General features: G+C 53.3%; 1 protein-coding gene across 1 annotated transcript in view; it reads right to left on the minus strand.

Annotated features, from left to right (window-relative positions):
• The window catches only part of LOC104135225 (DAB2 interacting protein), a 177,506-nt gene that overhangs the window by 39,470 nt on the left and 122,975 nt on the right, over positions 1–15,061 (minus strand). The window contains exon 4 of the mRNA XM_035888607.1: positions 6,970–7,123. Coding sequence (XP_035744500.1) covers positions 6,970–7,123 — 154 coding nt within the window. The remainder of the gene's footprint in view (positions 1–6,969; positions 7,124–15,061) is intronic.

A 15,061-nucleotide genomic window follows, 5' to 3' on the forward strand; every position in this document is an offset into this window, starting at 1 on the left:
CCCCCCTTGTCCTGTCCCAGCTGGCCCTACTAAAAAGCTTGTCCCCCCCTTTCCTCTGGGCCCCCTTTAAGCCCTGACCGGCCGCACACAGCTCTGCCCGCAGCCTTCTCTTCTCCAGGCTGAACACCCCCAACTCCCTCAGCCTGGCCTCACAGGAGAGGGGCTCCAGCCCTCGGATCATTTTTGTAGCCCTCCTCTGGCCCCACTCCAACAGTCCTCACGTGTCGGACATGAAGCCCTCTTGATCTGATGGGAGTTGAAGGTCGTATCTACCATGTGTGTCCAAAAATGTAATTTTCCCCAGATCTGCAATAACATCCCAGCTTTGAGCTCCGACCTCATCCTATGGCATTAATGATCTTCATGAGATATTAATTATCTTGGTAAAGAGAGTATTCTGATCTCATCAAGATTTTGGATATGCTAGAGTACTATTAATGTACAGGATAAACTCAATTAATAAAACCCATTAATTTCTAAAATGTTACTTACATTCATTATCCACAGTCCTCGGATGGGCGATCCCTTAAGTCAGACAAAATCCTGTCATTTTAAGAACGTCTTAGGTACAGCACGGGTTCCTCAAGGTACACTTGAAGGAATCTCACCGGCGTAACAGAAGATGGTAACTGAGTTTCTGAAGCTGCTTGGCTCGAAGTGCTCAAAAGGTTTTACGAGGACAAGTAAGGGTTCACGCCGGCAATGCCACTGTCACCACGTGCAGAAGGGCAAACGGGCGCTGCCTGGGCCAGCCCCGGGACGGCTGCTCAGGGCGTCCGAAGGTCCATGCGAGCAACGGCAAACGTTTGCACAGCCGGACTAAATTTAGTGGAGCTAAATTTAACTCCACTGAATTCTCCCTTGGTCAGGCCAGGCCAGGATGAGGCGACACGGTTTTGGCTGTCGCAGAGCAAGTAGAGTCCAGCAGTAGCATTTCCCTTCTCCTGCTCTGCATCCCTCAGCCATGCCCTGCGGCAGCCCAGGCACGAGCTGTGCAACTGGACAAGACTTTGGCCTGCCCAGACAGAGCCCTTCGGGCCAGCTCCCCCGCCTGGCCCAAGTCACCAGGACCCCACAAAGAGCAGAGTCAGGAATAGGCTCTGGGAAGCCGGGCTCCGAGTCACAGAATCACAGAATGGCAGGGTTGGAAGGGACCTCGGGAGATCACCCAGTCCAACCCTCCTAGCTAAAGCAGGCTCACCCAGAGCAGGGGACACAGGACAGTGTCCAGGTGGGGGTTGAGTATCTCCAGAGAAGGAGACTCCACAGCCCCCCTGGGCAGCCTGGGCCAGGGCTCCATCACCCTCACAGTCAACAAGTTCTTTCTCAAATGTGATGTCTTCAGCTGGATGCTCAAGAAAAGGGACCCGCTGACCTTAAAAGACCAGACTGACCGCTTTAGCTTGTTGAGCCACCAAAGCAACAGTCGAGCAGGGACACGATAGCTGCCTACGAATCCATGCAGGAGGCATGTACTGACAGGAATTCTCTCTACTGTGCAAGAACAAGCTATAACCAACTGGCTGAAAATTACCTTGAGATGTAAATGGGAAGGTTTTTACCCATCATAGAAGGTCCTAGGAACGGACACACGCGAGAAGCATAACTGGTTGAAGTTTGATCGGTGTATGGCATTAATTATATGAGTTAGATGCTTGCAATAGAATCATAGAATCATAGAATGTTTTGGGTTGGAGGGGACCACTAGAGGTCATCGAGTCCAACCCCCCTGCAGTCAGCAGGGACACCGCCAACTAGATCAGGTTGCTCAGAGCCCCATCCAACCTGGCCTTGAATGTTTCCAGGGATGGGGCCTCCACTACCTCTCTGGGCAACCTGTTCCAGTGGTTTACCACCCTCATTGTAAAGAATTTTTTCCTTATATCTAGCCTAAACCTACCCCGATTTAGTTTAAAACCATTACCCCTTGTCCTAACGCAGCTGGCCCTACTAAAAAGGTTTTCCCCCTCTTTCCTATAGGCCCCCTTTAGGTACTGAAAGGCCGCAATCAGGTCTCCCCGCAGCCTTCTTTTCTCTAGACTGAACAAGCCCAACTCTCTCAGCCTGTCCTCATAGGAGAGGTGCTCCAGCCCTCGGATCATTTTAGTAGCCCTCTTCTGGACCCGCTCCAACACTTCCATGTCCTTCTTGTGCTGAGGGCTCCAGAGCTGGACGCAGTACTCTAGGTGAGGTCTCACCAGAGCTGAGTAGAGGGGCAGAATTACCTCCCTCGACCTGCTGGCCACGCTCCTCCTGATGCAGCCCAGAGTACGGTTGGCCTTCTGGGCTGCCAGGGCACATTGCCGGCTCATGTCCAGCTTTTTATCCACCAGCACCCCCAAGTCCCTCTCGGCAGGGCTGCTCTCAATCCTTTCTCCCCCCAGGCTGTATTGATACTGGGGGTTACCCCATCCCAGGTGCAGGAAGCCCTCCTCTGGCCCCACTCCAACAGTCCTCACGTGTCGGACATGAAGCCCTCTTGATCTGATGGGAGTTGAAGGTCGTATCTACCATGTGTGTCCAAAAATGTAATTTTCCCCAGATCTGCAATAACATCCCAGCTTTGAGCTCCGACCTCATCCTATGGCATTAATGATCTTCATGAGATATTAATTATCTTGGTAAAGAGAGTATTCTGATCTCATCAAGATTTTGGATATGCTAGAGTACTATTAATGTACAGGATAAACTCAATTAATAAAACCCATTAATTTCTAAAATGTTACTTACATTCATTATCCACAGTCCTCGGATGGGCGATCCCTTAAGTCAGACAAAATCCTGTCATTTTAAGAACGTCTTAGGTACAGCACGGGTTCCTCAAGGTACACTTGAAGGAATCTCACCGGCGTAACAGAAGATGGTAACTGAGTTTCTGAAGCTGCTTGGCTCGAAGTGCTCAAAAGGTTTTACGAGGACAAGTAAGGGTTCACGCCGGCAATGCCACTGTCACCACGTGCAGAAGGGCAAACGGGCGCTGCCTGGGCCAGCCCCGGGACGGCTGCTCAGGGCGTCCGAAGGTCCATGCGAGCAACGGCAAACGTTTGCACAGCCGGACTAAATTTAGTGGAGCTAAATTTAACTCCACTGAATTCTCCCTTGGTCAGGCCAGGCCAGGATGAGGCGACACGGTTTTGGCTGTCGCAGAGCAAGTAGAGTCCAGCAGTAGCATTTCCCTTCTCCTGCTCTGCATCCCTCAGCCATGCCCTGCGGCAGCCCAGGCACGAGCTGTGCAACTGGACAAGACTTTGGCCTGCCCAGACAGAGCCCTTCGGGCCAGCTCCCCCGCCTGGCCCAAGTCACCAGGACCCCACAAAGAGCAGAGTCAGGAATAGGCTCTGGGAAGCCGGGCTCCGAGTCACAGAATCACAGAATGGCAGGGTTGGAAGGGACCTCGGGAGATCACCCAGTCCAACCCTCCTAGCTAAAGCAGGCTCACCCAGAGCAGGGGACACAGGACAGTGTCCAGGTGGGGGTTGAGTATCTCCAGAGAAGGAGACTCCACAGCCCCCCTGGGCAGCCTGGGCCAGGGCTCCATCACCCTCAAAGTCAAGAAGTTCTTCCTTGTGTTCAACTGGAACCTCTTCTGCTTCAGGTTGTGCCCATTGCCCCTTGTCCTGGCGCTGGGCACCACTGAGAAGAGTCTGGCTCTGTCCTCGTGACCCCCACCCTGGAGATACTTGTACGTGTTAATGAGGTCCCCTCTCAGCCTTCTCTTCTCCAGGCTGAACAAGCCCAGCTCCCTCAGCCTTTCCTCGTAGGGGAGATGCTCCAGTGCCCCCATCATCCTTGTTGTCTCTCCTTTACCGGGCTAAGCTGCCCACTGTGTATTTAGCCCCTGCAGGCTGCGCGGTGGCATTAGATGGTTTATGCTGACTGGGAAGTCTTATTGGAGAAAGAAGATGATGCTGAGTAACTTTTTTTAAAAAAATCAATGAAGAAAACAAGTAAATACCGACTGCCAAGTATTCAGCACGTCAGGAAAAAAGCAAGTTTCATAGAACTAAATAAGCAGAAAAAGCCAAATGCAGCCTTTGGAAAAGCACTGCATTACTGCTGACTGCCCTTACCCCCCGCAGAGCCCCGCTGAGGGGGCGCGGAGCCGAGCAGTCAGCTTCGGCACGTCTTAATGCAGGTCAGTCGAGCTGAAGGAGAGGAACAATTGCACCGTACCTTCAGGCAGCCAGCTCCCTCCGAACAAGCCACTTGGTTTTTTTCCACTGCAGATGGCTTTGGCACCTCTCGCTTTTGTCTCCGTTTGGGTGCGCTGCCAGCTCGCTCTCCGAACCTGCCCTCTTCAGCACAACTCCATCTGCAGCCACGTCAAATCCTGCCGTCCTCTCCCCCGAGCCACGATGCTGCTGCAGCCCGGTGGAGGAGGACCCGTGGCACGCCGTACCTCGCACTGGGCAGCCAGGGTTGCAATCAGCTTCTGGAAAAGCCTCTGCACGCTGTTGTTGGTGAGGGACCTCAAAGAGCACGCTGAGCCAGCCCGGCCACCCAAGCACCATCATCCCAAATGAGGACAGACACCAGCCAGCCGGGGGTGGGAGCACCCCAGGTGCTATGCGCTGCCCGACCACCCCACCGCAAGGAGCCAGCAGGTAAGGAGGGGGTAAGGCTGGCATTGCCCAACGACGCTTCGCTTCTCAATTTGAGACAGCAAACTTGGCCGCTCCTGACGGATCTCCCTAAGGGAACGGATCCACAACAGCCTCGAAGGGCAGGGACAAGGCTCGGTTGCCAACCCGCAGCACCTTCGCAACCCACTCTGCGTAAAATGTCTTGGTCCCCCTTGTCTCCGCGATGCTGGCAGTAACTTCCCACTTGACATTCCTTAGGCAGGGCTCCTTTTCCAGGACATGAGCTGAGCTTCTCACCCCTCGGTGCTCCCACACACAGCAGTCTCATGGCTCTGGGCCGTCAGCTTCAGTTTCCCTTTCAGCTTTGTGCAGACTTCAACCGGAGCTTTCCCAGTTCCAGGCCGCAGGAACCACTACAGCTTTTACTGCTCGTCGCAGAGTTTCCACCGAAAAGCGGCAGCCGCTTTGCCAAGCATGTCCCGAAAAAGCAATGCTGAAGGACTCAGGGTCAAGGCCACAGATGGGACCCTCGGGACACAGTCGTAACTGAAGGCAACATTCAAGCACGGAGGATGAGAAGATGCTTGGGTGGTTTTGTCGCTGGTCTTTCACTATCGCCTGACATGGAGAACCATGCGATTAAGTTGTCTGTGTCAACGCACACGGGGATCCGGAGGGGCCGGCAGCAGCCGCCCAGCCCGTCCCAGCCCACGCCGCTCGGGGCAGCCCAGGCTCATCCCTCCAGCCCTGCACGGCCCAAAGGCTAAGCCTTTGCTTCACCAGTTGTACCCAAGCACCTGGCGGATTGTGGGCACTGCCTGCTGCCCACCACAGATCCTGGGAGATCTGCAAACGCGTTTCAGCGCTGACCTCACCCCGAATCGGGGAGAGGCTCCCTGGGGGCACAAGACCAACCATTAACACAATCTGCCATTTAGCTCTCACCTCAGTCCTTCCCACTGGAGCTTGTGGATGAGGAACCCTCAGTTACAAATCAATGTCCCTTTTGTTTTCTGGCATTCTCCTTTTCCTCTGCAGGATTTGCAGGACAGCAATTAACACACTCTTTTTTTCTGTATGACTTTTCTTTATCCAACCCACTTAGAAATAAAATTTTCTTCCTCCTTACAAGTGCGTGACTTGTCCAATTTCCCTCTCCGTCAACTTTCTCCAAGTACTGTTCATATCCCTTCCCCTGCTCTTGTGCGCTGAACAGAATTGGTAAACAACTCTTATATTATGGATGTCACATCTATTTTCCATCTAGATTCATTTTATCTTTCTTGAGTGGAATGTAACAGAGGCCATATAATTTACAAAACTGTTCTCCTCCTGACCTGCTGCACTTGCTCAATTCTACAGAGAATGAACAGCACTGGAAAATTTATACCTCAGCCCACTTCAGAGTTTATGTTTAGGGCTATTTTTTGTAAGACTGTTTTTGTGTTACCTGCTTATATTTTAAGAAATGGATCTTTTAACTCCTGTCTTTCCAAGTGTGCTAATTTCAGGAGAGAAAAAACACCTTCATCTCTCCCGCCGGACTCCTCCTTCACACTGCCATGGCCGTCCGCACCTAGCGCTGCCCATCCAAGGACAGCCTGGGGTCCCACCAGCCCCACAGTACGATCCAGCCATGCGCACATGGTCTATCTGCTCTTCTGGGTCCAAGTACAAACAGGTTACCTTCTCTTTACAGAAACCCAATTATCAACCACCTTATTATGGTAAGAAAACCATTTCCCAGTTCTATACCCAGCCACCGCCATGAGCAATACTACTTTGTCATCCATGATGCCGGACAAGCGATTCCCAAGACATAGTACACTGAATTATCCAACTGCAGGCTGGGTTGTACATGTCCTACCACCTCCTGCTAGTACAGACCTAACCACATGCCGTAACAGATGTTAAAAAACACTTGAAATACACATTTTTCTATTTACCCAAACAAGGGAAGCTTCAGTTTTCTAGATGAAGTCCTCAACACTCCCACTGCCAACAGCAGGCTACCTCTGTGACCACGTACAACCCCTTTGTGAGCACTGAGTAGGGATTAGCACTTTCTGATATCTGTATGAACATAAACTACACATTTATGCGCTGCCAATACACGGCCTGAAGTCGTTCAGCGCCTGTGCCGGCAGCGAGCTCTGCCGCAACCAGGGTCGCAAGGCAAAGAGCTCGCTGCTCTGATTTCGCGGGTACGATCCTCCTTGGAAAGACGGAGGTAATTTTCTGCGTATGGAACAGTCTCTGAGCAGCAATTCAGAGCAGAAATGCTTTCTAACAGCGAAAGCCCAAGATGCAACCCCACGCCTGGCGCTCCAGTCAGCCCCGCCACGTGGCAGGAACGGCCCCCGGGGCGCACAGAAAGGCTCCTTACCTCGAAGCAATAGTCTTGTCCCAGGATGCTACTGTGGACCGGCTTGATGACCACTTCTTCCTCCATACTGAGATCCAGAGCCTCAACGGCACTACTGGGACTGAGCAAAGACTCGTGGGAGCGTGATTCTTTCAGCCTCGGCATTAGATGGGATCTAAGAGGAAAAAAGTAACGGGATCAGCGGATGTTTTTCTCCCCAGAAAAATTATTTAGTCCATCTGTTAACAACAACTGCAGAATATTCCTGGGAATTTTTTGCCATGAGATAACCAAGGGCGCAGAATAGCTGGGACGGCTACATTGTCCCATTTATAATTTGGTGAGCAAGTTCTATTACAGGCTGTACCTTTGGCAAAAATGTTTTTCCCAAACTCCGATGCAGTCAGGACGACACTATTAGAGGTCTGCAGAGCGGGGGTCTCCGCACAGCTGAACGCGCCTTTGCACGGCCGTCGGACCTGCTGCCTGAGACCTCCCGGGTGCGCTGGAGCACGAGCGGGGGCCGGCCGGCCCCAGCACGAACCACTGTGCTCCTAGTGCCGCCGCCGGGTCCGCAGCACCCGGTGCTGAGCTCCAGTGGTGCTGAGCTCCGACTGCCAGCACAGGAGGGGGCTTGCGATGCGCGTGGGAGATCCCATCAGCACCCTACTTCATTTCACGCCGTTTCCCAGCGTCCCAGCCCTCCTGACAGAAGGAAGCTCCCTGCCAACGGGGAGGAATTAATGGCAGATCCCTCTAACGTGCCCGACCCGTCTTCGCCCGCTGCACGCACGGAGCGCGCCCGGGGAGCGGCTGGCACCACCCGGGCAGGGGCTGTCCCCGTGCACGGGGACCCTTCTCCCCGTCAGAGCCACCCATCTGCATCGCCGGTGCACGGAGCCGCGCTCTGTTACCAACAACCCGAGGGCTCGTGTGCTCTCTCCAAGGGTTACACACATCCCCGGACGGGGACGGTGTGGAAAATAAGGCCATGATAGCCCTATTGATTGATCTAAATGCTCCGGAGCCCCACTGGCAGCATTTAGCAGCAGGGAGCCCACAGACAAGCAAGCAGCACACCATTTTCGAGACAGCCAATACAATCAATGGTGCTGTAACTCTTAAAGCAAAACCAGAGGGCTCAAGGAGGGGGGAAAAAAAAGAAAAAAACAGAAAAAAAAAAGAGAGAGAGATAGCTAGGAACTCCCAGGGAAAACAGAGCAAAACTATACAGTGGCAAGGGGAAAAATAACTTGAGAGCAAAGGGAGCAGTTGCCTTCTCTACAGTCTGCACCGTGTAAAATGGTCCTACGCCAGGCAGCTCACAAAAGCTCTGATCCCAGTAACTCTGACCTTTAAAACCCCTGGCAAGCACTCTAGGGTCTTCCAAAGAGACCGCGTGTCCCCCTGGCTACAAAGAGAGTACGCCGCCTTCTTCAAAGGCACGGAAGGACAGAAATGAGGGGAGCCCAAGATATTCCCAGCACCGTCTTTCATGCGCCAAGCAACAACGCTCCCAGTATACCCTCAGACTGCTTTGTCTCTGTGTCTGTCGAGTTTTGCCGTTCTCTAGAATAAAAGCTGACCAAACCACAGGGCAATGCCAATAGTGCATGCAAAATTCATAGCTTCCAGTGAATGACACGCCAAGCTGAACCTAGAAAACAGCCAAAGGAGACTCTAAGATAAACAGCGGCGGAAGACACACAGGTGCTTCACCAGATTTGCCATTAAGATTCGTGCCATCGATGAAGCCCCAGGTGATCGAGGATCAGCCCGCAGCTGGGTTCTCCAGCTGAGCGTGGAAACAGATTGCTCGGAAGGCTGCAGGTCACCCCTCCGCCCCAGCGGCACCACGGGACAACCGGCCCGGGGAGACGCTGCCCGAGGGACAGCGCAGCCTCCGGACCCTTCCGTGCATCCACGCGGATCCAACAGCCAGGACCGGCTGCGGTGATCCCCGTTACGGCGTCTGTCGAAAAACCGATGACGCCACCACCATGATGTTTTTCTTCGGGGACAACCGGCAGCCCTCAAACGTTCAAAGCCCTGGGCCAGCGCAGCCCCGTGCCGGATCAGCAGCGGTGGCTTTGAAGCAAACGGCGCTCCAGCCCATTAGCGATTCTCTCAACTGCCCACTCACCCTATATCTCCGTGGTGAATAAATTGATCTTTAGGAACCGAGCGCAGTCGTTTCCCACTTCTCTGTGGCAATTTTACACTATTTTCACAGAAAAGGGCCCATATCCTTTTCCTCTGAAATGATGCTGTAAATTAACTCTAATACAGGCAGGCAGATCAAGTCACCTCTGGACGCTGAGCGCAGAACTAATATCCAGCAGCTCAAGAGCTGACAACAGACTGCTCACCAAGCCCCCATACGCCCAGAGTCAAGGCATTTATGGTAAATCTTGTTTCTGTCTTTTACAGATGAAATTGGAAAAGGTAAGCAACCACGCCGAGACGTGCAGTCTTGTGGGGGCAAATACAAATATCGATAATCTAAACCCGCAGCTCAGGAACTCCAGACTGTAACACACACACGCACGGGTGTCACCGAGCCCGATTGCTTCATGCGGGTCTAAGAATTGGTGTTAAAATTAAAATAAGTCTATTTTTCATATAAAACTACTGCAGCTGCAAGGCTGCGGGTGGGAGTGCAGATGTGCCATGTGCAGAATCACCAAGGGGGAGTTTCTCAGGACACATTATGTTCCCACCAGGTTCAGCGAATACGTATTTATATCCCTCCATACTCTGGCCGTATGCCTCTGGGAATCCTAAAATTAACGGGATTTTTCTTAGGCAGGAGGTCATTTGTCAGGGTCTTGCCTCGGCAGGACCCGCTCCCAGGACGTCCTTTACTCCTGAACGGCTGATGAGATCCAAGCCAGGTCAGGAGCAGACGCATTTTTCACCAGATGCTGCACTGCACGGAGGGAGCGCTGCGGGTCTCAAACCAGCCCTAAAAGGCCCAGCGCCTGTCTGTGCAGCAGGAGCTAAGCGGGGAGATGTCATTAATTAGAGACCGGCGTTTGAGATCTCAGCGGAAGGGATGCGAGAGCTCCCTGCTGGAGGCAGCCCTGGCAGAGCAGGATGAGCGCTGCCAGTGCAGAGGCCCCCGGGGCCACCAGCCGCATCCCCTCCACCCCCCCCACCCCAGCACCATCCCTGATGCTACGGCGTGGGGCGGGGGGCCTGCCAACACCCCCACTGCAAGAAGGGCCATGCACCACGCGGCCCCTTCATCGGAATACTCTGTTCTAGAGGAGGGAGCATTTCTCACGTCCTTCGGTAAGCAACGTGACGTTTGCGGCAGGAGGCCATTTACTGGAAGATGTTTGCAAGTCCCCATTGCAGCTCCCACAGACTTTCCTTTGAATTAAGAGTAAGGAAAAGGTCCTGCTAAGGCCGTGGGCTGCTTCCCTGACTCGGAGGGTGAGGGCACTCTTCTTGCCAAAAGGACCACTCTCAGCCTTCCCCCCGTTTGGGCAGGGAGAACATAAACCCCGCGCGTGCGTGCTACAGCGAAGCCCTCGGAGCGGTAACGTCTCCGTCTTGTACCGCACCATAAAAGCCATAAAAGACCCGGAGGGCTCCACCCAAAGACAATTCACTGGGCAAGGGCTGGCAAGTGCTAAAAAAAATCCCCAACAAATCCGCTTGCTGCTGAAGTGCAGAAATATTAACCGCACGATGTGATGGCTGGGCTCTGCCTGAACTGGGGCATCAGGCGCCGGTGGGGCTGTGCTGGGCTGCCCCAGCTGCTGGGAGATCCCTCCAGCTCTGCCCCGAGATCCCCCACCCGCAGCCAGCATCCCCTCCTGGAGGCAGGCACGCTTCCATCAGGAGACCCCAGCACCCTGATGTCCCCGAAGGAGCGTTAAGGACCCATCGCTGCTCCGGGGGGGGGCAGCAGCAGTGATTTAGGCAGGAGGCGGATACCCCTCAGCGCTGCCCACTGCCACCCAGCGTGGGCAGAGAGCGACACCCATGGGGACAGAGACACCAGAGTCCCCGTACGCTCGTGCTCTTCCTTGGCCACCCCGCATCCCAACAGGCAAAGCCACCCGGAACACCGTTTGCTTTCGGTGTACATACGCTTCCGAGATGACACAGGTACTTTGTTCAGATTCATCTCTCTACCACGGCTTTTCAAAACGCTGCCTGTGGGGCCATCCCAGCTCTTGCTGTAATAACTCGCTGTGTATTCCAGGTCCCGTCCCGGCTTACGTGAGCTGATCAAATTTAGTTCCTACACCTTTGTTTTAATATGGTGGGAATAGCCAGCTGCCCAGAGACATCTCACAGCAGGAAACCCTCTTTCCAAACAGCACATTCAGTTCCTTTTGCCATGGGCCTTACTTTAATCCCTTTCTACTTGCCTAAAGTTCAGTTGAAATGAAGGGGTGTGTGGGGGGAAAAATCTCATAAAAGACCCCATTAGTTCTAAAGAGAAATAACATTACTGCTACTGGCACTGACCTGCAGAGTCCTATGGAGAGGCAGCCGGTCTCTGGTTATTAAAGAAAGAGGTTTACTGCCCGAGAGCGATGAGAGAGGATTGTTGTTCTAAATAATAAAAGTCATAAAACATTACCCTGTGAAGGGACGCTATCCCCCTCCGCCTGCTTCCTCCGTGCGCAGCCAGAATTAGGGACGTCAAGCATTACCCGGCTGTGACAGCAGACCTAACCTAACCAGGACCTCGTGGACTGCAGAGAAGTCTTTGTGGACACAGAGAAACAAGCACGGAGGGACAACCCCAATCCGTCCTCTCCTCATCAAACGTCAGGACTGGGTTTTGAGCGATGGAGGCAGGCACCGGCCGTCTGCAGCAGCGGCACCACGGCAGCTCCGCAGAGCGACTGGAGGGACCGACGGGGAGTCCGGGCTCCATGTTCTTTCAAGAACAGACACTCTGCCGAGGCTACAAGGAAGGAAAAAACGTAGGGCCTGTCTACGCAGAGTTATTCTGGAATAGGTCTTGCACGTTCAACTCATACGCTCTTACTCCAGAACCACCTTCTTGTGAAGCCAAGCCCTCAGAGGGGCAATCCCATCGGTTTTCATTTCAGAACCTCACCTGCCTGCAAGCACCCAGCCGCCACGTCTGTGGTTTTATGATGAAGGTTACTTTTGAGAGGGATGGAGCAGACACAAAACATAACGCGGAAATACGGGGAAAAAAAATACAGTGCCTTTCCCAAATCTCCTACTGTTCCACTAGGAGAGCAGGAGCAGACTGGGGAATTCTGAAGGAGGTCCGGGCGCTAAGCTGAAGATGTCCCATTAATACCAGCTGCAGAGTCAGCCTTTGCAGTGGGAATGCCTCCCCACTGGCAGAGGGATCCGACCTCCTAAATCACAGGTTTGACTCCGCGACACGTCTGCCGGTCAGGAAACATTCCCTGCACACAGCTTTTCAAGGGCTGACAGTTCTTTTCTCTGGCCGACCGGGAGGAGGGTCTTTAGGGCAATCCTTACCCTCCCTGCAGCACGCGTCCGCTGCAGGGGGTCCTACATGCCCAAACACAGCAGAACAGACCATGAGAGCCACGTGCAGCGTAGACAGAATTTAAATCTGTCTCCAGCCTGGGGATTAGGTTTTGTTACGACTGAGAACAAAGTGGACAACTCCACCAAATTGATTTGCAACATCAGATGGGAGAAGGATTTTAGCAGTCGCAGATGGGAATAAATCACACGCCATCCTCTGCCAGCTTCACCGGGGGCGGCAAAATCGGGCGCCACGGAGCTCTGCTGCGTCCCACCTGAGGCTCGGAGCCTCGCTGCTGCTGGTTATAAACGGGGGCTACGCTCTCTGCAGAGCCCAAACTGGTCCGATGGCTGCATTTCTTCCCGCAGCTGGTGCAGACCAGGCTCTCCTGCAGGGCAGCTCTCCCCCCAGCCCTCTCCGTGCCTCAGCAGCATCGCCTGCGTGACCCCCCCCCCGCACCCCGCCTGGTGCCGACTTCCCGCTGACCTCCTGACCACTGCTGGGAGTTCTCATCCGTTCCTCCCCAATGTCTCATCCTGCTTCAGTTTAACAAATAAATATGAAAGTGATGTTATGGGAATCACCAAGAAGAGCAGCACGGGAGAACTTGCATGTTTTTTCTTCCCGCAGGACAGGACGTGCCCGCAGCACATCCTTCTCCGTGTTCTGCTAAGCTGAGCTTTCTCCCACAGTTCCCTGAAGGCCAGCTGCTGATCCCTGGCCTGGCAGTGCCGCGGAGGGCTGGAGCGGAGGTGGGTGCTCCGCGGCCTTTGGGGCTCTGGGGGTGTCAGGGTGCCGGGAAGCATCGCTCAGCCCAGGGGTGATGGGAAGCCGGTGTCACACGTTACCCTCACTAACGCAACACCTCCGCTGAGCAACACAAAGGACATGTAATTAAACTTATTAATGCCTGCCCTTGTTTTTAAGACTGCTCTCAGCTTCAGCCGGCAGCAGAATTAATTACACTCAAAAGGACTCTGTCAGCTCAGACCAGATTCCAAATGTTGTTTTTGCCAGAGCAAACCTGAAGGGTGATTTTAACCCGACATTCACCTGAGCATGGGTATTTGTTTGTTTAGCAATGTGCCACTGCAAAGTTTGACAGTGACCACCTGCAGGTCGGGCACAGCACAACCAGCAAGGCCGCCGACTGGATTTGTCACGTACGAGATGAGAAAAACTGCAAAAGCAAGCAAAATGCCTCAAGAGCAAGAAACAAGAGGTGATCATAAATATGACTTGAGTTTTGATAATACAAAATGCGGTGAAGAAGCTAAGGAAGTCACTTCTCCCTCTCTCCCAGGAGCGGAATGGCACCACCATCTTGCTTTTAACAGGAATTGACACTTCCTAGAACAAAAATTACCTTTTCCTATCACATCGGTCTAAACCGGCACACATTAACCCTGCTGCATCCGTGCACATCCCAGGCAAACAGCGGGCAGAGACCCACCGCTCCTTGGAGTTCAAGCAGCCCCGGGAACCAGGCATTCCTGACGGGAAGCCGGTGTCACACGTTACCCTCACTAACACAACACCTCCGCTGAGCAACACAAAGGACATGTAATTAAACTTATTAATGCCTGCCCTTGTTTTTAAGACTGCTCTCAGCTTCAGCCGGCAGCAGAATTAATTACACTCAAAAGGACTCTGTCAGCTCAGACCAGATTCCAAATGTTGTTTTTGCCAGAGCAAACCTGAAGGGTGATTTTAACCCGACATTCACCTGAGCATGGGTATTTGTTTGTTTAGCAATGTGCCACTGCAAAGTTTGACAGTGACCACCTGCAGGTCGGGCACAGCACAACCAGCAAGGCCGCCGACTGGATTTGTCACGTACGAGATGAGAAAAACTGCAAAAGCAAGCAAAATGCCTCAAGAGCAAGAAACAAGAGGTGATCATAAATATGACTTGAGTTTTGATAATACAAAATGCGGTGAAGAAGCTAAGGAAGTCACTTCTCCCTCTCTCCCAGGAGCGGAATGGCACCACCATCTTGCTTTTAACAGGAATTGACACTTCCTAGAACAAAAATTACCTTTTCCTATCACATCGGTCTAAACCGGCACACATTAACCCTGCTGCATCCGTGCACATCCCAGGCAAACAGCGGGCAGAGACCCACCGCTCCTTGGAGTTCAAGCAGCCCCGGGAACCAGGCATTCCCACAGCACCAGCCTGGAGCAAACAGGGGTTGTAGAGCCCCAAAAACCACCTGGGGAACCTCCAAGGAGGCCCAAGCAAAAAAAACCAGGAGGCACGGCTGCCGTGAGTGCCGAGCCGGAGCCCCCCGCTCCCTGCCACCACCGAAACACGGGGTGCTCCCCAGCTGCCTCCGAGCTCCCAAGTTTCCACGGTGGGAGGAGGGTGGGGATAAAGGATTTGATTTTTATCACCGAAATTCTGCTTAACGTAGAGGCAGAATCTGGACAAGAAAGAAAAAGCAAGGCAGGATCTCTCCTCCCGGCTTAACCAAAGGAAACCGAAGTCGCCAGCCCCATCTCCCACGCTACGGCCCTGGCTCCCGAGCCCAGCCATGGGCGGCTGCCCGAGGCAGCGACGATGTTTTAATAAATAATGATGAAAACAAATTCTTAACCCACAGAATCATG

The sequence above is a fragment of the Egretta garzetta genome, unplaced genomic scaffold (genome assembly GCF_000687185.1).
Source record: "Egretta garzetta isolate BGI_Z169 unplaced genomic scaffold, ASM68718v1 scaffold211, whole genome shotgun sequence".
NCBI lineage: Eukaryota > Metazoa > Chordata > Aves > Pelecaniformes > Ardeidae > Egretta > Egretta garzetta.